General features: G+C 42.0%; 2 protein-coding genes and 2 pseudogenes across 2 annotated transcripts; 3 read left to right on the top strand and 1 right to left on the bottom strand.

The window, feature by feature from the left end:
• The first annotated feature begins 536 nt into the window (after window positions 1–536).
• LOC129588155 (filamin-A-like) lies at window positions 537–8087 on the top strand (annotated as a pseudogene).
• Window positions 8088–10014: 1927 nt separating this feature from the next.
• On the top strand, window positions 10015–12130 carry LOC129588167 (uncharacterized). Its single transcript, XM_055482289.1, has 3 exons — window positions 10015–10454; window positions 10993–11234; window positions 11616–12130. The coding sequence occupies exons 1-3, from the start codon at window positions 10273–10275 to the stop codon at window positions 11864–11866; spliced, it is 675 nt and encodes a 224-aa protein (XP_055338264.1). The 5' UTR covers window positions 10015–10272; the 3' UTR covers window positions 11867–12130.
• A 742-nt stretch (window positions 12131–12872) lies between these two features.
• LOC129588165 (uncharacterized) lies at window positions 12873–15242 on the top strand (annotated as a pseudogene).
• Window positions 15243–15535: 293 nt separating this feature from the next.
• Window positions 15536–19554, bottom strand: LOC129588141 (frizzled-5-like). Its single transcript, XM_055482247.1, has 3 exons — window positions 19208–19554; window positions 16733–17743; window positions 15536–16330 (listed from the first exon to the last, which is right to left on the bottom strand). The coding sequence occupies exons 2-3, from the start codon at window positions 17725–17727 to the stop codon at window positions 15604–15606; spliced, it is 1722 nt and encodes a 573-aa protein (XP_055338222.1). The 5' UTR covers window positions 17728–17743; window positions 19208–19554; the 3' UTR covers window positions 15536–15603.
• Window positions 19555–22318: the final 2764 nt, after the last annotated feature.

A 22318-nucleotide genomic window follows, 5' to 3' on the forward strand; every position in this document is an offset into this window, starting at 1 on the left:
TGTTGTTCCTAAGGGCGGTCCATTAGCCGGGCCGGATGTGTCGGGCGTAAAAGTTCACGGCCCGGGAACGCAGGGTATTGGTGGCGGTCTCTTGTTGTGGTGATGGTGATGCCGCTTTTGGTGTTGCTAATGTTTCGCTTGTTGCTGCTGCTTGCCATCCGCTTCGTATCGTATTACCGCGGTTGTTGGTGCGCACTTTTGGTAATTTAATCATTGTGACATAAATATTCTTTTCTCAAGGAGCATTCTTGGATTCTATGACGGAGTTCACAGTTGATGCGCGCAGTGTGACTAGAAATGAGAAGGCAAAGTGAAGGTCATCGTTACCAGTCCGAGTGGCATCCGCACAGAGGCGCTGGTGTCTAACAAACACGATGGAACATACACTGTAGATTACAGTGTTTTTTGAAGAAGGTGCGTCCTACAGCGGTATTAAAATTGCCAGAATACTATCACAGAAACACTATACTACTACAATTCTATAAAAACGAAATATATTTGTGAAATGTGATTTTCCATTCGTTTTATGAATACAGGAAAACATACGCTGGAAATCACGTACGAAGGAATTCCTGTACCGGGAAGTCCTTTAAAGTCAATGCCGTTCGTGGATCGGACCACACAAAGTGCAAAGCGTATGACCAGTTTCAGGGCGGTTACACGCATATCACCAATCAGTTCACCGTTGAAACCAAAGGAGCCGGAACCGGAGGTTTGGCTTTGGCCATTGAGGTAGAAAGCGAAAATTAAACTTGAAAATATCTAGCAACATTTCAGCTTCGTATTTCGATTTTCAGGGACCATCTGAGGCTCGCATGACTTGCAAGGTATGCCGAAGTTCACTGTTGCTGATGTATAGTTTATAATATTTTTCGAACTTGGTACCGTGTTTCAGGATAACCGCGATGGTACATGCCTCGTTGACTACACAGCTACGGAAGCCGGAGAATACGACATCACCATCAAGTTCGCTGATAAACATATTCCTGGCAGCCCCTTCAAAGTGCACATCGACAACCCCGTGGATTCGAGTCGCGTGCGAGCTTATGGACCCGGCGTGGAACCGAACAAAGTGCGTGCCAATGTTCCAGCCAATTTCAAGATCGATGCAACGAAATCCGGGCGCGCCCGGTTGCCGTGGACGTTACGTCGGATCGTGGACCAGCTGGCAAGCGCCCAGAGGTGTACGACAACGGTGATGGCACCTTCGACGTCAGCTATCTCCCGCCACCCGAAGGATCCAACTGCAAGGTCCGTGTGACCCACGGAGGCAAGGACATCCCAGGCAGTCCTTCCAGACCCGCGTCTTACCCACATGCGAGCCGCAAAGTGGTGGTCAGCGGGCCCGGTGTCAATAAATCCGGTATTCCGGCCAGTATGCCGACAGAGTTTATCGTGGACACTCGCGAAGCCGGCTACGGTGACCTCCGGGTGAACATCGCGGGACCGGATGGTCGGCCGGTGAAAACGCAGATCGAAGATATGAACGATGGGACGTACAAAGTGCGATATGTGCCGGATGATTTGGGAACGTACAATGTCAACGTTATGTACGGCAATGAACCGGTGAAAGGGGCGCCGTTCCAGATTAAGACCTACCCGACCGGCGATGCGTCGAAAGTCAAGATTCTGGAGGTGTGCATGAACAAGTTGTGATTAACCAAGAGTACCGCATCACTGTTAACACAATGCAAGCTGGTGGGCAATGTGACGTGTAAAGTGACCGGGAGGGTCAAGATTTCTGTGGATATTCAGGATAATGGCGATGGCACGATTAGTCTGTTTTACACCATGAAACAACAGGGCGATTATACCATCAATATCAAGTTCGGCGGGCAGCCTGTTCCAGGAGGCACGTTCAAGGTCAAGGTAAGCACTCTACCACCGATCTTGTGTAACCGTATAATGAGAGAGGGCACATTTTTAAGCTTTGGAAGTTTTCTAATGTACATTCAGCGAAATAAAAAACCTAATAGAATACAATATTTTCTACTGATTTGGGCGCCTTTTTGGTGCGTATGTTTTGTTTTGCATAGTAAAATGAATGTGAGTGCCTGTTTTATCACACAAGTCGTATGTGCGCTGTTTTTTTCCAACAGTAACTTTTAGCCCTGACTGATACTGCACTAGCTGAATATTTTACAATTTTAATGACCAGAGCCTTTTGCGCGCTATAAGCTGTCTCATGCGTAAAATCATTTTGGGGCTTGAGGTTCGTAGTGGCGTCAGTCGTGCTCATATCCTCGCACTATTATCTTCCTCCATTCTGCAGTAAATCATAATTATTATGCCATTGCAAAATTTGCGCAAGCCCACAAACATGTCGTTATGAGCGCACAGTGATAGTTTTTGCACTGCGCTAGGAGATCTCATTACTACGAGAGTTTTGATATGATTCGTGGTTAAGTGCGTCTCACAGTGGACAGTCACTGTCGACAGTAGCATCACCGCTTCTTCGTTTTGTTTAGAGATGTGTCATTCCGTAAGTCCGTTAGATAAAAATAAATTGGGTAGGATTGCAAGGGAATTGTATCAACTGGAAGGCAACAGTGTTAGCCAGACACATGTGGACTATGTTAGGATTGACAGTTAGAGCACATTTTTCACACATGGACGTATTATATGGCCACATGTAACGACTGCCAACTCCCACTATAGACTACGCCACCAATTAGACAAGATTTTTACAGTAAATTTTTTTGGCCTGAGATAACTGTTGGGGATAACTTGTCGTAAGAGCGTTCGTACCGCCGTCATCGGCCGTCTTCCGAGTCGGAAGGCACAACAGAAGACATCTTAGCAGGGCTAGTTAAGATTTTTTAGAATTTACAATCTCTTCGCGTTAGCATATGCTAATTAGCTCTCATCGGAGGTGAGTTAGATGTGAAGCCGTGAATTTCTATCAGGGAAATTGATACGTTAGAAACGTTGTTAGATGCCGTAATTGTGAGGTCCTACCTGGAAATTGATTTTTATCACTTCTCGTTGCCCTTCGAAAGTCAGCTGGACATGTGTGGTTATAATTGGATTTAAAATAATATCACTGCTTTGACATACTGTTCAAATTATACTTCTGTGGATTACATTTCTGGCTAGGAGCTTTGTTTACGACTTTCCCGGTAAATCAGCGTTATTTTCAATTCGCAGGCTACAACTGAGGAAATCATCACCCAGAGAACTGTTGAGCGTACGACTACTCGCAAATATCGCGCTCTTGAACTGAAAAATATTCAGATCCCGTCGGGTGGTGGTTCCTTATCTGGTGCGTGAACGAATTTCTTCTTATGGTAGCGAAAGTGAATTAATGGGGTTGTGTTGTTCTGCAACAGGCCTTGTAATCATGCCGTCCGGAAAACAGGCTCAACCCGAATTAGTCGACAATAAAGATGGTACAGTGACAGTTCGTTATCAGCCTACGGAGGCTGGTCAGCATGAAATGCATGTTAAATACGCTAACCAACACGTGCATGGCAGTCCGTTTAAGTTTTTTGTTGACCAAATTGAAACCGGCAATGTGAGGCTTACGACCGGGTCTGACACATGGCAATGCCGGTGAGCCCAGCCACTTCACCATCAACACACGGACGCGGATCAGGTTAGTAAGCATTCAAATTCTCGAAATGATCTTTGGCCTGGAAGATTGTTTTAGTACTGGTGTCAGTGGTGTGGCATTTGTAACCTTTCCAAATGTCAGATAAACATTCAGCAGTTATGTAACAGTAAATATGACATGGTGCGTTTGTTTTGGAGAAAATTAACCAATTAGTACATATGTGATATGTGCGCACGTAATGGAAATGCGTATGGGTACATCGCCTCCCGGTTAATTACATACGCAGTTACGCACAGATCTGCATTGCGTTAGTAGATTTCATTTGCTCTTGGTTTTATCTGCTCCATGGGATACAGAATTGTAAGCCTGTTTGTTGACGAAAAGCGTTGTTTTTTTAGGTGGACTTTCCGTAGCCGTGGAAGGGTATGCTAATAAAATGTTCATGAGACGTCCAGACTGTAATTAAAATATTAATTTTTTGCAGACCGAGCAAAGCTGATATTACTTGCACTGATAACAAAGACGGCACTTGCAACGTCTCGTACTTACCTGTCTTGCCTGGCGAATATAAAATCATTGTCAAATTCGCGGATAAACACATTATGGGTAGCCCATTCACCGCTCACGTTACAGGAGCTGGCAAGCGAACCAATCAGATTTCGGTGGGAACCGCCAGCGAAATCTCCTTGATGGCATGAGACCGATGTGCGAAATTTACTGCAAGTACTTTGTATAATACTCGTATTTTTATATATGAAAACTCGGTCCTTTGTGGCTCAGGTGATTTATTTGGTTCGTTGCAGCTACAATTAAAACGCCGAGTGGTTTGGAAGAACCGTGCATGCTTAAGCTTTTGCCCAATGGACATCTTGGTAAGTGTCAAGTTTGTGTTCAGTGTTAGTGAAAGGTCAGAGCAATTATGATTTACGTTGCATTACGAGTTACCGTTGTAGGAATCTCATTTACGCCCCGTGAGATCGGTGAACACCAGGTTATTGTTACCCGCAATGGCAAACCGATCCAAGGATCTCCTTTAAAGTGCAAGTTGGTGACAAGGAAGTAGGCAATGCTAGCCGTGTGAAGGTCAGCGGAACGCTGTCAAGGAAGGAAAGACTCAAGTCTTGAACGAATTTATTGTCGATACGAAGCAAGCCGGTAATAAAATTTTGCCAGTCTTGTTTTCCTGTATGCATTTTTTTTTTCTTAGGCTATGGAGGATTGAGCGTATCTATCGAAGGTAAGTAGTAGCACAAGTAACACAATACCGCACACGATATGGAATAATTAGAATAATAAGAAAACATACAGAAAATTAAAACTGAAATTATGAACCCTGTCGAGAGGTCCGTTTAAACTCGGTAATAATTATGCCTGTATTATAGACCAAGCAAAGCGGATATCCAGTGCACGGACGGTCCGGATGGCACACTGAAAGTGGGCTACAAACCAACCGAACCCGGCAACTACACCCTGAATGTCCGTTTTGCCGATCAAAACATACCAGGTGCGTACGTCTGGAAATGATTTGGCTGTTGATATCCGAACGTATTGTTGGGAAATCCTTTGAGTTAAAGAAACTGGATATTATTCGGTGGTGGTATATGGACTCATAATCCGTAGCGCTAACGAGTATTATTTGGTTAAGGCTAGCTTTGAAATCGATTTTTGCCTGCTTATTGATTGATTAATGCGACTCCTCTTGTGCTGACAGGAAGCCCGTTCCCCGTCAAAGTGACGGGAGAAGGAGCGCGCATCCAGATGGAGAAGATCACCCATACGGCGCAGACCATCCAGACCTCGCATGTTGGCGCTAATTGTGAACTGCAGCTCAAACTGCCTGGTATGATTGAGCTCCCGATCGTTTTTTGAGTAACTAAAAAATGCGCGAATATTCTGAAACACATCATATCCGATTTCCAGGATCGGATCCTTTTGATATGAAAGCGCAGGTGACCAGCCCGAGTGGAAAGACGGAAGATGCCGAGTTGGTTGATTTAAATGATTCGACGTACAAAGTCCGCTTTGTCCCTACCGAGATGGGAGTGCATACCATCAGTGTGAAGCACAAGAGCATGCATATTCCCGGATCGCCCTTCCAGTTTACGGTGGGGCCACTGAAGGATGGTGGGCCGCACAGGGTGCGTGGTGGACCGGGTCTGGAACGTGGTGAAGTGGGGAACAAAATGATTTCAATGTGTGGACGCGCGAAGCCGGAGCGGGCAATCTTAGCATTGCCGTGGAAGGCCCTTCTAAAGCGGCTATCAACTTTAAAGACCATAAGGACGGATCATGCTATGTTTCCTACAAAGTCGACCAACCAGGTATAGAAAATATTGTTAAAATAATTATGAAAAATATTGTACGATAAATTGGTATCAGGCCAGTTTTGGTATGGCTGCTACATAATTAAAGCGGAAGAATGAATACAGTAAGAATACCTGTGGAATCAATGAATCGGGTTTCTAATTCACCAAAATAATTTTGAGCAGGTTAAATGCAGTGAGGATTACGTAGATATGTGATAAACAATGTGACGTATTAGTTTTCTGGTGATGGTTGGTTTTATTTGCACATTTGTTTAGACAGCTTGCTTGATTTCTGACAGGTGAATATGCTATCGCCATAAAATACAATGATGTCCACATACCGGACAGTCCCTATAAGGTGCACGTTGCCCTTCGGTGAGAAGCTAAGCGGATTGAAGTCGGTTCCATGCAACAAAACCTCCAGCCACAAAAACCCGTGGCCTTTACCGTCAACATGCACGGTGTTAAAGGCAAACTGACCGCCTCCGTGGTAAATCCCAATGGTAAAGAGGAAGACTGTGTCATTACTCCAGTCGATGACGGTAAGAGACGGACAGCGCGGCCATGAGTGGATTACTGGATATTGATCTAATACTTGTTTTCTTTGCGTCACAGGCGTTTATGCCGTTCGATTTATGCCATACGAAGCGGGTGTTTACTTTGTCCATGTCAAATACAATGGTGCTCAAATTCGAGGATCGCCGTTCCGAGTGCGTGTCGGTAAAGAAGAGGCAGATCCCGCTCTGCTATTGCGTACGGAAAGGGATTGGAAAGTGTACAAACTGGAGAAAAAGCAGAATTCGTTGTCAACACGTCAAAAGCTGGTGCTGGAACTCTGGCTGTAAGTGCGACTGTTAAAGTGCGACTGTTATTATTTACACGATATAGAGGATGTCTAGGTATTTACGTTTATTATTTAGGTCACTATTGATGGACCAAGCAAAGTTAGTATGGATTGTTCGGAAGTGGACGAAGGATACAAAATCCGTTATACCCATTAGCGCCAGGAGATTACTTTATCGCCGTCAAATACAACAACGCTCACATTGCCGGCAGTCCTTTCCGTGTCACAGCTTCCGGTACATATATATAATTAATTTTATTTTGTGCAGAATTTTGCTGTGCGTACCTTATGCTTCGCATCGAAAACGTAATTTACAAACGGGATTTGACGGATGGGTACGGTTATATTTTTTTAAAAAAAAGAAAATTTACGCAGTTATCAGAACAGTTATTGATCAGTGATTTGTTACAGGAAAAGGGCGTGCTGGAAGCGTTGTTCAACAACAACCCAGTCAGTTCAAGCAGACAAACTCCGTCGTCGTCGAAACAGTGACAAAATCGGAAACTGCCACTAAAGTGCAGAGTTTGAGTAGCGGCTTACATGGACGCTCCGATGCCTCTAAGGTCACCGCCAAGGGGCCTGGTCTGGAGAAGGCCTATCAGAATAAGCAGAATACATTCAATGTAAAAGCCGAAACTGCTGGTATGTACTAGAACCACTGCGAATATCATAGTTTTGTAAAGTTGTTTTCGTAAACCCATTTACATTGACTGTTCATTGTTTTTCAGGTCATAACGTTTTGCTGGTTGGTGTTTATGGTAAAGAGAAACCAGCAGAGGAAGTACATGTTAAGCACGTCGGTCATGATTCCTATCAAGTCAGTTATATGCTGCGTGAACGTGGAGAATACCTTTTGATTGTTAAATACGGCGATGATCACATACCCGGCAGTCCCTTCCTGATCCATTGTGCCTAAATTAGAAGCTGCAGTTTGTATCCACATTGGCATCCTTCTCTCTCATACGGTGTCAAAGCAACCCCGTTTAATTTCCTTTTGTTTCTTCTATCCTGACCTTTAGCTTGCGAAATACTCAAAAGAGTTAGTTTGTCTTTGTGCTGCTTCTTGTCGAATTCAACATAATGCATTTATATTCATTTTTGTTTTCATAATAATGAAGATTTAATAATTTCATCCTGGTTGCATGCAAGTATAATCTTATTGGTCAAATACTGTTAGTTGTCACCGGAAATCGATTTTTGTTGACCGCTGCATTTTGTGCACCGCAAGGTTTAATTGTATTTGATTTTCTATGATTTTTTAAGGCCGGTATTGGATAGCATTTCGTGGTTACAAAATATACAGTTGATCTATTAGGATTTAGGATTACCATCGCATCTGTATTTTGTTACGGAACTTGGATTAAATAGTTCATCGAAATTCCTGGTTGGATATTTTTGTCGCGAACACGCTATGCAGGGCTAACTAACTTAAGCGTTGACCAGTCTACTTGTTGTTTGCATTTCAAACCCATCATCTATCCATCTAACCAAATTCAGATTAAGAAAAAAAATTGCAGACACGAGCGCACTACTTCATAATTAAAATTTAAACATTAAAGAACAACTAAAATCTCTATCTTCCCGTACGTTAAAGGTAATATAAAGCCGCAGCGTTTCCCTAATAACAGCCAAAATGAAACGTTGCTTAAAAAAACGCGCTTCAGCAGTGAAGCGCGCTTCTCGTCACTTGACGAATTTTTCGGCCCATGAAATGCAACAGTTTGTTTGCAACCGGGCCGAAAATACCCAACCACTACATACTGTAGGAGATAGAAGAGATCGATTGTCCAGAGATCAGTACTTCCATCGCTTAATTCAGATTCGTGGCCGACAAAATACACGAAAGCCACTCTGTATGTTACAGCTACGTGGGGGTTTGCACGAGTACAAAACAATATTATGTAAACGCAGATAGTAAAGCAGTCACGCAAGGTCACCTCAAAGCGAGTGGCTTGGTTCAGCCTGTGTCGCGAACACCTTCGAAAGGTGACGGTTCGCGGGTCGGAATATGTGCGAACTGAACATTTTAACCATAACGCCAAGTCGGCTCGTGCTGTTGCGAGCATAACCAGAGTTTGCATGAACAGTGCCTTAATTACGAGTACTTATACTGCTGGAGATCTGATAGCAGATCCACATACCCAGTATAGGTTAGTCCAGAGAGTTAGTCATTATCTCAGTCGCCATCAGTCAAGAAATTTTAGGGAAGGACATCACTGATTTACATTAATCATTTTACGATCGCCATAATATTATAATCAGCCGATGGTTAAAATATATGTTTACCAACCAAAAGTGAACCAAAGATCTAGAGTAAGTTTAATAACGTACATATTTCAAGTTGTTAGAATAGCCGTATGGATGTTCTCCAGTTTTGGTCACAACAGTTTTTTTTATAGAAGTGCTGTATAGATCTGCATCTGCACCTTCCTGTACACTTTGTGTGGTTAAGCAGCTTATCGGTGAGAATTAACCTACCCGGTTCTATTCGAGAAAAAAGCGCCCATGTCTTCTTCATCCAAAAGATGTCTTTTGGATGGTTATTTTTCGAATTTCAAAAAGCCATATTATAGTTCCGTAGACCATGTATTTTAGACGTGAAAATGTACATAAAAAGGGGCTCCATAAGTATACTGAAACATGCCGTTCTAAAGACGGCGTTTTATGCTCCGATGATGTCTAAAGCACGTCAAAAAATTGCTTGCCGTAGAACCGGGGCCTGTCCATGTGACCTTCGAAATGTAGTGTATCGCCATTCTTTTGCACTACCCTTAATCCGATACATGTTTTACTGCAATGACTGTACAGAAGTTTTTTTTGCGCTGGCGAAGAGAAAAAGAGTGTTCCTACTACATTGGCGGCGTGGAACCGCGAGTGTTAGGACACGATGTTGATTTGTAAGCGTTGTAAAGGAGTGCAAATATTTGCAGTCAAACTGGATACATAAATGTAAACAATGGCTTAGAATTTCGGATTTCGGTTTTCATGCAAGCGAACCACGCTTCTGTTTATCTATTTACAGGACCCATAGATTAAGCGATTTTTAATTGTTGGCGCGGTTTTATCATAACGCTGGCTTGCAAAGTGTGGCTGGATGTTGAAAAGCGTAAAAAGGAAAAGGCATATTTCTTTGTGCACGAGGCATTGTTCGAGCAGCGTCTGTTAGCGTTTCCGTACACATACCACATATACAATACAACGTATCGTGAGAGAGTGTGCAAAGAGCTTAGTCTTGAAATGGCTGGCCAAGGACTCTCCAAAAGCAACTGTTGACATCTTTAAAACCAACTCCAATGTAACCAGCTGCTTAGCGCTGCCAGTAAGCGGATTACTTTTGGCTGACTGGGTAAAAATATGTAATACTTGAATTAGCTGTTTGCTGCATATACCAAGTTTCTTACCTATCGGCTCCGGGTTGGTCTCACTTGACTTGGTTGTTTCTTGAAGAAAATAATTAAAACAACCTGTACACCACTTTGTTATACTCTAATCCCTGCAATATCAACTGACCTGCACGGATTATGGCAGCGTTGACCAACGACCCAGGTCGTTTCGCATGCTGACCTTATATGCATTTTTCAGTGGATTGCCCATATTATTTTTGTACTGGAAGGGATGGAATCATGGGAACTGGCCACTGGCATGCCGTATACATTAATGTCCTTTTGATGGTACTTCTCTTTCCTACTTATGCTTTTGCTGATAAGCACCCGAAACCGCCCAAACCCAAGCATGGTGCACACGATTCCAGGTAACTGAAACGAAATATTGCCCAAATGAGCTTATACGCTTCATTGTACTTTTGGAAAACTATAAATTTTATACTGTTGAAAGTAAAATATTATTGATTGTTAAGTGTTTCTCTTTTTTGCGCGAGTCAATAGGCAGCCTAGTATATAGTACTACATATAACAATACTTTGCAACTGTTAATGGGCAACATTAAGTAACTGTTGGTACATTCTGCACATTATGTGACTGTCCGTGGTAATTATAATCGTAACATATGATTATTGTTTTGCTTTTCACTGCAAATCTATTGAGTACTTGCGATACGAATTATCCGTATTGCTGCAGCAAGCTGTCTGGAAGTGAAGTGCCACTTGTTTGCCACGTTGAGCACGTGTTCCTTGTTTGATTCTTTTCCGTTTGAAAATCATCGTGATGGCTCGTTAACGTTGAAAACCCGTACAGTGGTACACCAAACAGTGTGCAAAATAACACATGTGCTTGTTTTGTTGTCGCTTTTATGCTGATACAATTCTAACATTTGCATGTATATATCCGTAGTTCGGAGGAAGAAGGCCCATCTGGACGGGAGGGACTGCGGTGTTACAAGTGTGACCCAACGGATTACAACAACTACTGCCGGGATTTCAAGCCCAATTTAGCCACACCGTACGACTGCTATATACCTCCAACGGACACCCGGCATTCCAAGAATCCCACACCGCTGGAAGTATCACTAGATCCCGATAAGCCGTTTTCGTGCTACAAAATTAAAGGGGACGTCGCTTATGGGCACGGGAAAGGTCAGTGTGCCATTAAAAATACAATGCAATTACATTTAGTCTTACTGTAGTCGGGTGTAATTACTGTATATATCTCTTGTATGGCTATGTGTGTGAAACCGACTCTTATTGATATAATCTGCAAAATTTGGCTTGTCAAATTAGTCCGTTTCTGCCCAAGAAAGCAATGAAACTGCAATTTAGTACGTAATATGCACTTATGCAGTGACATTAATGCAATATAAAATTACTGTAGTATGGCCAATACAATTTTTGTTCATGGCTGCTCAAAATTTGCGACCCATATTAACAGCGGCAAGGATTTATTTACCTGTTACATATAAACTCGGCGCAATGCGTTAATTAAAATAAATGCCTAATAGAGAATATTCAATTTTTCAGTGTACGGTGCAAAACGGTATGGATGTGGGCATTTAACAAAATTCAAAGAAGCGCCTATTAGGACCCTGGATCATGAGTGCGTGGATGTGAAGCTGGGCAAGGATAAAAGCAAAGAGTTCTTCGAAGGAACTATTTGTAACTGTGATAATGCCGATGGATGCAATGCGGCACCCAAGAAATTTTCTTATTACTTCGTATCCCTGCTAATTCGCCTAATTGCTTATATTTTTTCTGTTACTTTCAGAATATAAAAAATACGGGTAATATATGAGCATGCGAGAACGATTTAATTTTAAATAGTCATTAAATCTAGTACTAGTCAAAATGCAAGATTATCAATTAATCGTGCAGAGCCTTTCCAGTACCACGAAATATATTGAAACATGGATAACTACAGCCCTATTTTGTTCAAGATTGCTTGCCAGTTTATTGGTCCAACGATTTTTTTCGTCATAATTACTGAAGTATTTACGTTGCTGCGACATTTACGTTGCTAAATAAAAATAACTGTTTCGCGCGACGTACAATACTTTTATATAATATGCAGAGTATCGAAGGGATTAATCTGTGTCGTGTGAAAGCGAAATTACCATACTTCCGTGTGAGTGTGTCAATAATGATTTCGCATCTACACGAAAAACAGCCGTTCAGACAATCATTACGTTACATTAAGCACATTCCATGAGTAATTTGGAGTACGAGTTGTAGATACGTATTGTATTTCTCGCAAAAAACTTGCTACATCACGACCTTGGTGTACAATGCTCCTCTAAAGTGACTTCCTACTTACATTTGTTAACGAAAAGCCTTGCACGAGACTTTGAATGGTGTTGCTTTTTAGGTTAATGAATAATAGCACGCCTGCTGCTTTGAAAGTAAAACTGATTATAGAAACGCGAAAATGATACCTGCTGAAGTCAATTTGTTCCGTTAGCGAATGACCTTATGGTAAAAAACTCATAAACAATTAGGCTAGAAGACTAAGTATGCACTATGCAACATATAAAAAAACGCAGAGTCCACGGGAATCACAACATATATAAAACAAACCGTGCAAACATAAGTTTTAGGATTTGCCACTGTGATCGGTTGCGATTAAGGACGTAACTAAACAGTTTTACGAGGATGAGATACAAAACAGACACATTATTGCATGGCACCATTTGTTACGCATGCTTCCGGAAAAGTTCTCACGCTTTGTTTTTATGGAACCTGTGTTGCAGACCAAACGCCGCATTGTGCTAAACTTGTTTCAGTGTTCGGATCCCTTTAGGCGTTCGCTTGATACAGCCTTATATGCACTGCATACAACTACGTAATGTTTTCCCCGTCGCATGGCACGCACTGCTGTCGTATTGCCACCTGTTGACCTTTACAGCAAATATTCTGTAGTTTACGAAAACAGAAATAATCATGTTTTACCGCCAAAGATGGGTAACCGCAGGGGTGCTTTTAGCAACAGTTTCTTCTTTGTTTTGGCTCGTTGGTGGACAGTCAGATCTTACTATGGAAAGTACGGGTAAATATGCCATTGAATCCGCTATTGGCAGATTGAGCCGAGCCCGGATATTTAACGATGACCACGAATTCATGAGACGTGTTGCTTGGATTGAAACGAGGGACGGTGGTGACCCGAAAACATTCCGCACTGGATATTATGGTGGAATATGGCAGGTAGAAACTAAAAACAAACTGAAAATGAAGGTTTCGAACGCTTGCCATCTTTGTATTCGATTTAGCTGCTACTTCGGTACTTGGCGCAAAGCCTGTTGCGTTTTAAAAATTCACAAACAGAGCGCATGAAAACTGCTAATAGCTACTAAATGCGGATGATACGGTATATACTTTCATAATACGGTATATTATACTTTCATAATTCATGATACGGTATATACTTTCATAATCATATTAACCAGAGAGGTTTTTTGGTTCGTACGGAAAAATTACCATGAATTCGTACGTTCGTACGTCATTAGGAAAATGCATCGAATGGTGTATTAACAGTCCGCGTAGCGCAGCTCTTTGCGTTTTAGAATTATTTACAGTGATAATGTTTAGGTTATCGATACCCCAGCCACAGTTTTGTGACCTTTACCTGTGCTACGATTGCTTCCACAAATATAATTACCATTCGCGATATCCTGCACTTCCACACTACATTTCCACACTATAATTAGTTGAAAAACATGGCTTTAGTAGCACGGGACGGTTGCAGCAACGCGGCTCGCAAACCTTTGTGCGACAAGGTTGTACCGAAAGGTCGTGGCTCCGTGTTTGTTACTATATGTAAAATTTTCAGCCTTAAACAAAGTTTGAGTTCGCAAAAAATTTTCAGTTATATATCCGACTGAGAGGTAATGGCGGTAAACTGCGTTGCAGTATTGGACATAATTATAGTATTGTGTATGCGCGAAGCTTTATACAATACTGTAGTTGTAAACCTTGAAATACCGTACAGATAGGTGATAATTAGAATCTTGTGCACATGCTTTATTCTCGCCAGGTGGACGCTGACGTGTTTTTCAATACTCAAACTGACCCGGTAGCGATTTCCGTGTGGCAACCTCGAATCGCTAGCAAATTGAACATAAGCTGGCCGGACGTTCTGTGGAAGGACCTGCGCAAGCCATTTACTCCTTGCTAGCCGCCCGACTCCAGCTTCAAATCCAAACGCAGCCCGGCGAGTGTAAGCGACCTATTCCCAATTCCCTGCCTGACCAAGCGACGTTCTACTTGCGCTGCTACCATACATCATCCTCCAACCAGATCAGCCTTTCTATGCAGATGGGAGCAGTTCGCAATCCGAACAGTTTTATTTTGGCCATCACTGAATGTAGAAAAGCAATGTCGTGCACAAGCGGCGGACCGACATAATCGAGAAGCCAATGGAAATTCCAAGCCAAGCCAATGGCAATAAAGTTCAAAGCTGCCTGCTTCTTCCATTCTAATTTCATATTAAGCATTTCAAGACAATTTAAGTTAATGTGTATATAAAATAATTCTAATGTCTGCTTGAATATTTTTGTAGTCGATATACGTACAGTGACGTATATATATATATATATATATATATATGAAATATCATAGTTATTTTGTTGACTGCAATATTTTATGTGTGCTTGAATGACCGATACGTAGATCGTGTCGGCGTTATCGATCGAACCGCCTGCATTTTTTATAGAATGCCTGCATGATGACGTGGCGTATTGCGAAATATTTCAGTTTTTGGTAGGTCAGTTTGATGACCGCTTGATTAATGCCACTAATTGTCAATGGTTTAAATTCTTTTGTCTATCCGGTAGAAAAAGTTTGGCGAAGACATACAGAAAAACCTATTTAGGTTCAACTGTCTCGTTATCCCACTTTAGATTACTGGTACCAGAACTATCAACATACAGTATTGTATTAAATTATTAGCGCTTTTAAATAACAAACCAATGCTATCCTTTCGATGTTTTTTACGTAATTTAGCCCTGTTATAACTGACGATAAGCATTACTTAAAATTCGGCGTCCAAATGCCTATATAAGTTAGTCATCAGTGAAATGCAGTGTTTTGCTTAAGTCTTAGGGGTTTAAAATATGAATGGCAAATTACTTGGCGTATTGTTATTTATTTTTGACACTGTGATGAAGTTCAGTTTTGCAACCTGCGAAGCAGGATTACTGACTTCAGATTTGCGGAATACTGAAATGCTTATTGCTTTCCTTGTGACGATATGCGATAACAAAAGTACCGTCTTGAGCGTCCAAATTGTCGTCTAACTAAGCGTCGGCTTTCGTTTTCGGTGCCATTATGAAAACACCATACAAATACTCAACTTTATTTATATTAACATAACATATAACACATAATAATGTACGCGTTCAACAATCGTCGTACAGTATGTATCACAACAAAACAAAGAACATTGACCACTTTGTATGGCTTTCTGAACGGAGAATTTCAAAATTGAGATCCATCAGACACAGCGCGAACTGCCACGGAGCTATACCGCGTTTAACGAGTATTTACACTGCAGTCGCAGGAATGGATCCGTTGATTTGGTCAAAGTATACTCATCAGCCTTCGCAATTACTTGCTGGGCTTTTGCGCGGGATCCACAACATACAAAACCCCAAGACTTTACCGTCTTTAAATTCAGAAACCAACCCACAGAAATAACACCCACAACCAACATCGCTAAATATTTGATGATATATAATACTGAAACATTCGGCTGGCTTCCACTTCCTTTACAATTGCACAGTGTCGTCCGTTCCCAGTCTTCTCGATACAGCATTTCATATATTGTGCAGCCAAGGAAAGTGGCAAAATGGACGAACGTACAAATGGCGAAGGCCCCAATCCGGTTCATCTGGTGGTGGAAGCGCTGGTGTTCCTCCTTGTCGGACAGGGAAATCAGTCGACCCTTCTGCGAGTGCGCGCCCCACAAAGAGCACATTCCCAGCAGTATGAAACCGGCTCCGATCACTAAGTAAACAGCCAGCGGTGCCGTCACGAAGACCAAGAGGTCATTGGGGTCATGCATGCCGACATAGCACACCCCGGCTACCGGATCGCCGTCGACGGAATGTGTTCCCAGGACGACAGCGGTAAAGCCCAGTGGCAGTCCCCACGCTGCTAAGTGGAACCATTTCCAGTGCGCAGCCAGCGCTTCCGTCGTCCACTTCCGGCCAGTCGATAAGTACCACGTAAAAGACAGAATCACCCACCTACAAATTATGTCCAATTAAAACTAGAAATATGCAGTCATAGAAAGCAGTTCCGGCACAAGTGATCAAGACGATTAATACATTCAAGTTTTACAAACTTTACCAGTTCCGTGCAAAAGCAGCAATATTTATTTATTTAAACAATTATTGTGTTCCTATTTTATAAAAAATTACTATCTGAGCCGTCTTCAAAAATTCTAAGGTGATCGCAATGTTTTGCACATCATATATATTTGGACATTACGATTTTGCAGCTGGCGTCGCCGGCGAGCATCTAAGTTATCTAACAAGCCACCGTGAATTTGAAATCCCCAGTTTTTATTATTGATCTCATTCAATGTATTCATTATTAATTTTGGATGTGCTCATGTCTGTGGACAACAGATTTACAGCATAGCTTACCATATGCAGCTGGCCATCCCAAAAAAGTAAAGAAGGACAAAAATCACGGTGCATTTCCAACTGCTAATATCACCGTGCCTGGAAGCTCCTCCGCTGCACGAAACATCGGAATGCCCAAAATACAGTCGTAATACGAAGCCCAGTGACACCATCAGGTAACACCCGGTAATAAGGACGACAGGCCTCTCCGGATACAAAAATCTCTTTCGGTCAAGCAGGAATGTAAGAACGGACAAAAAGGTCAAGGCAAAGCACAACACAGACCATCCACCAATCCAATATTCGATAATCATCCACTCATTGCGGCTGGGAAATGGACTCCGGCAGGGACTTGCACAGCCGGCTAATCCCGCAAAACTGGTGCCATCAATCGCTGGCACGGATAAATCCTTAGGACAACTGCAGGGAGGGCAGGTTGCAACAACAGGCGGCGGAAATGACGAAGAAATGGGAGTTTTGGTACTCTTGGTGCTGCCGCCGCTCCGGGGCGGTGGCACTGGTCGCGCTTCCGGCTGATCCGGCACGGAGCCGTTGAGCCAGTCCATGCACAGATTTTCCGGATCACCGTCTTCTTTATACTCGGGGAACTGTTCGCACTGCATCCTCTCGGGCCACTCGAAACCATACTGTGCCATAACCGGCTCACAGGCCGCCCTGGTACGCAGACACACGGATCGGCAAACGGGAATAGGCCGGTGGAAATTCTCCATGCAGATGGGCGCATACATGCTGCAGAGGAACTTGGCCAGTTCCGGACTGCACTTTGTGTGCACTAGCGGTATGAATTGATGAACTTCTAGGCCGGCTTCGTCTTGTGTTTCATGATGGAATCGATTGGGCATCATGGTGTAATTGTACGGCACGTGTGACCGGCACAACGGAATCTTTAACAATTCGCAGCGTACAGTTTCCGGCTGCAAACTCCCATTAACACCATCCATTTCCACCAGAATTACAGTCAATAGCCAAACGCCAACCGGCAAAAGAACAGCCATTTTAAGCTGGGTAAACCTAACAACAAAAAGCAGAAACGATTTGAATTACACGCCACTATAGTATGCGGTGTCAGTGTTGGGACAAAGGCTATTCGGCGGATATCTGTATATCGAACTGCAGGGCTTAATGGAAGCCGTTGAAGGGATGGTGCAGCGACCATTTCCCTTCGGTAGAGCGAAATTCAATTTGCTCTCGCACGGACAGGCCAGTTCATCTGGACTCAATTTCCTCAGCTTAACCAAATATACACAATTCCGTTATGCGCTCTCACTGTCTCACAACGCAATCCTGGATGATCCAGACTGTGTTTCAGAACAATCAACTGCGATCGTTCGAGTAACAAATACTTCTGCTTCGGCGCGTACATGTTGCTGCTATCTAAAAGTAAGGCTGGCAAATAACGCAAGATTTCAGTTATATCCAGATTTCAGTGGAAAACATTCAGGCCATTAGATTAATGAGCTAACAAGAAAAACACACTTATTTTTGCATGATTTTCACTTGCGAAAATGACCGGTTTCTCGGATACTGTTAAATAATTACTCTAATGCTAATATTTAAAAACGCAAATTTTCGATACTTAAATAAATAGCCAGCAGGTTTCAGGTGATCAATTATCTACCTAAAATTTGAACATCTAAATTATCTTACAACAAGATACAACAAGTACGCAATGGTTCTTCTGCCTATTGAGTTGGCTGAAATAGATCAGAGTATTAAATTATTGGCTTTTGTGAAATTGAAACTGGGGACTGAATAATATCATATGAGAACAACATCAGCAACTGTTGTGCAATGGAACGAATAGTGGAAATTTGGAAATACCTGCTTGTGTAATAGTTCTATATCGTTAGTGCAACACATGTGATAATACTCTGCATAAACGCCCATAAATCAGAAACTTAGATTGCAATCTAATGAAGTTTACTTAATACGTTAATACTTACTTTACTAAGTTTACTTAATCTCATGTTAGTTAGAGCAAAAATTTTTTGTCGTTGGTTCCGTACACTGGCACGCGCATAGCTGTTCCGATTATAACATAATCAAATCGTTGTAAAGCTGCTTACTTACTCCTTACGCACTACATGTTTTGAAGCAGAGTGGATAACCTTAAACTTATGCACGGCTACGTAATTTCCCTATAGTGAAATGGTTGATTTAGTTGGTTTATACATGAAATAGTTGGTTTATGCAGATTTTTTACAACTATTTATGGTTTTAATCAGTATTTGTGCAGGCAAGCATCGGTCAATCATGTGGACATAAAATAAAAACAAGTTACTACTATACTGACTTAATTTTAGCTGTAGTAAATGCTTACTATGTGTATGTTGTAATATTCAGAAAAATAGCGGGCATAAAACCATTATTCCTCCTCTACTGCAATGGATAAAGCTTGCTGACTCTTTTCTTCAAATAAGAACACAGCAAGCAAAAAGGATTTGGCTGACAGAGAACAAAGCGTCTTAATCTTACCTCGACGAATTTTCGTCTGCCGGCAGAAAAGCAGGTTGGACAAATTATTCTCACAAAGCGCTAGGATTAAGTCCGGAATGCAGTATGCTGAGAATACGGCATGCGGTGAGTGCACCTTGAGTTTAATAACAAATTCGCATCAAATCGAAGATGAATTCAAAACGGAAACGAACACCGCATACTAGAAAAAACTTCAAACGATTATTCCCACATTAATCATAATCTGTCAAATTGCGGCGACAAAATGACTCCGTTAACATGTCGGGGGCAGTCAGAAGAGAATGGCCGTTTTACGGGCGTGCGTGATTGTGATCACTCACAAGACGAAAGAGCGGACAAGACCGAAGAATGCTACCACGCGACTGACCAGTGCATTTAACAAGCTGCTGATAACTCCATCACCATATTAATCATCCCGGAAAATGAGGCGGGCGGGCCTTGTGTGCAAAATATGGAACGTCACGATCGCTGATTGGTCGCCGGCCGCCTAATCGGTCACACCTAGCCAGCTTCTGGTCAGTAATGCGCCAGCTATTAGAGAAATGGAAAATGACCGTGGGTGCAGTGTATTTACTAGTCCTGTCAATTAGGGAGTCAATCAATCGGAACATTAACATAACGTTTAGCCGGGCAAATTATCGATTTTCAACAAGAAGGACGAGTGAATAATAAATGTAGGTATAGAGAGATTAGTGTGGGACGTGTTGCAATGATGTCGAAAACAAGGGCTACTACCGTATCTCTGGCGATCTCTGTGTCTTCGGTTTGAAAGGAATCTGAGCCATTGCATATCCCAAGAACAGAAGCTTGGGAAAGTTAAACAGGGTAGAGTGCAGTGAGGCTAGCTGGCATAAACGTGTGAAATGGTGAACAATGGTGCATTTCAAACCCTAAGAATCAGATGTTTAAGTCAGGATGAATGCGAAACATACAATTTAAAACAATTTTGTCAATAACGAATATTTTCCTGGTAATTGCAACTTACATGTACGATCCCTGCTCATTTCAAAAAACGTTTATAGAATGACGCGTTTACCTTATACGGAACGCTGTGACCTTTTATGCATTTCTCAAAGTGCAACAGCTACTGTTTGTTCTTGCGTTCGCGTACCGCTGAATAATTTTTCTGTACACAGTAGGATTATTTAAACACTATCACCTTGACACTATCTTTGCTGTACGTATACTACTAGTTCTATGACTAGTACTAGTACAAGATGAACATATTTTTTATAATGGTGGTATAATAAGCTAATATAAATATAATCCTTCTGATATTCGCGGAAAACTAAATATTGAATGTAAAGGTTTGGTTTTGTTCCGGCCCCGATTGCTTGGCACTGGACGTTTCGAGATGCAATAGCGTAAAATCGATAAAATAAGTTACTTGTCCGAGAACTAATGGTGAGTTCTTGTCGAATTAGAACGACTGCGAATAGACCCTGATGTGGACTGGCCATTAATCAGCAGATTCAATTTGACCATTTGAATCAAAATTATGCATAAGTACCTAATTATTTTCGCGATAGGGAGTCATGAACTTTGTTCTGCAGCCTGTCGTTTCGCCCTGGACAAGCAGTAATGTTTTTATGCCAGATACAACAAGTACAAGTAAGTATGCAGTCACTCTAGAAGTATACACATCGTCATGTTGCATTATTACCGTATTTCAAATGCTGCGATTAAAATTTTCCTTTCGTTCTTACTAACTTACATGTCAATAACAAAAAGCGAAAATATTGCTGCAGATTGATTTGATCTACAGTGCACTAATAATTTTATATTAACAATTTTGTCACATTTGCTTTTTTGTGTTCACCATCGCCGTTGATATAAAACCGCAAACAGGCCAGGTTAAATTTTTACGGTTATTAGCTCAAGTTCAAAAAATTTTTGGATGGCTTTATGCGAACTTCGATAAAAGTTTTGAAAGCATGAAGGTTGTTTGCGATAAAAAAACGGGACCTGTCCCTTTTGGTTTAGTTTTGTTGCAGCTACTGTATTCAGTAGCTATTTTTTTCTGTGCAGTAATTAAGTTTTATTGCTCTTGCTAACCATAAGGTAAGTGAGGCGCTGACAACGGACCGCAGATCCATTTGTCAATTTCACAACAGATAACTACATGGGACGAGGCGAAATATGACACATTAGCAGAACAGCCTTGTTGGATATTTGCACAGAAGAGGGAAAAGTGCAAATTAGGAAGGAGGCACAGATGTGCTGACCAGCGGTCACTCACGCCAGCAGGGACACTCAATTGTTCCTGCTGATGATTGAATTTCGTTTCTGTCTGAAATGATTTGCTGAATACTTTAGCTAAGATCAACAATGGTCTCGTCGTCCATATACGCGCAAAATGTGAAGTGATTAAGCAAAGAAAGCAGCGGAGTCCCAGCCTACGTATGACTGCAGTGCAGTGTATTATGAGAAGGGGAGAAAAATGCTCGGGAACACGCTACTTCAAGTAGGGTGGTGCAGACTGCAAATTTTTGGCCCATCATCTTGCCAGCGACGGGATACCTGCTGGCCATTATATTCATTAGCGCTGCCACTCCACTCCGCCTATTGTCACGCCAGACCAACAGCATGTTCTTCATGGCCAGTACGAGTACCACTCATCTTGCTCCGTCGAGGGAAATTTTGCATTTATTACTCCGCGACTCGGTACATAGTTTTCCCGTGAACAAGCCATTAGCCACATCTGGTCATTATGGGCATTGTGCTTAAACGGTTGGGTGGCATCGGAGAAAATGTTAATAAGCGCAAAATTAACTGTAGTTTATGCAGCATTGCTCTTCAGTTCCTTCTCGACAGGATGGGCAGGTGAAGAAACAAAAATGTATAGTGATTCGCTGATTGATCTACTGTACAGATGTGATGCAGAGAGAATTTTCGAAGAAATGCGTACTTAAACATATCTACAGATGTAACTGGTCGTACTTTTTGTTTCTCACTGCCAGTGCCGACAGCCGGCTGAAAACAATAAGAATTATTTGTACGCCAAAAAATATGAGTGCAGTACTCTGCCGTATGGTCAGCCGTCACTGTTTGGTACATATTTCTAATTAATTTTCTGTAAATAAAAGCTGATTAAATGATGACGAATTCAGG

This window comes from Paramacrobiotus metropolitanus, unplaced genomic scaffold (assembly GCF_019649055.1).
Source record: "Paramacrobiotus metropolitanus isolate TYO unplaced genomic scaffold, Prichtersi_v1.0 Parri_scaffold0000028, whole genome shotgun sequence".
Taxonomy (NCBI): domain Eukaryota; kingdom Metazoa; phylum Tardigrada; class Eutardigrada; order Parachela; family Macrobiotidae; genus Paramacrobiotus; species Paramacrobiotus metropolitanus.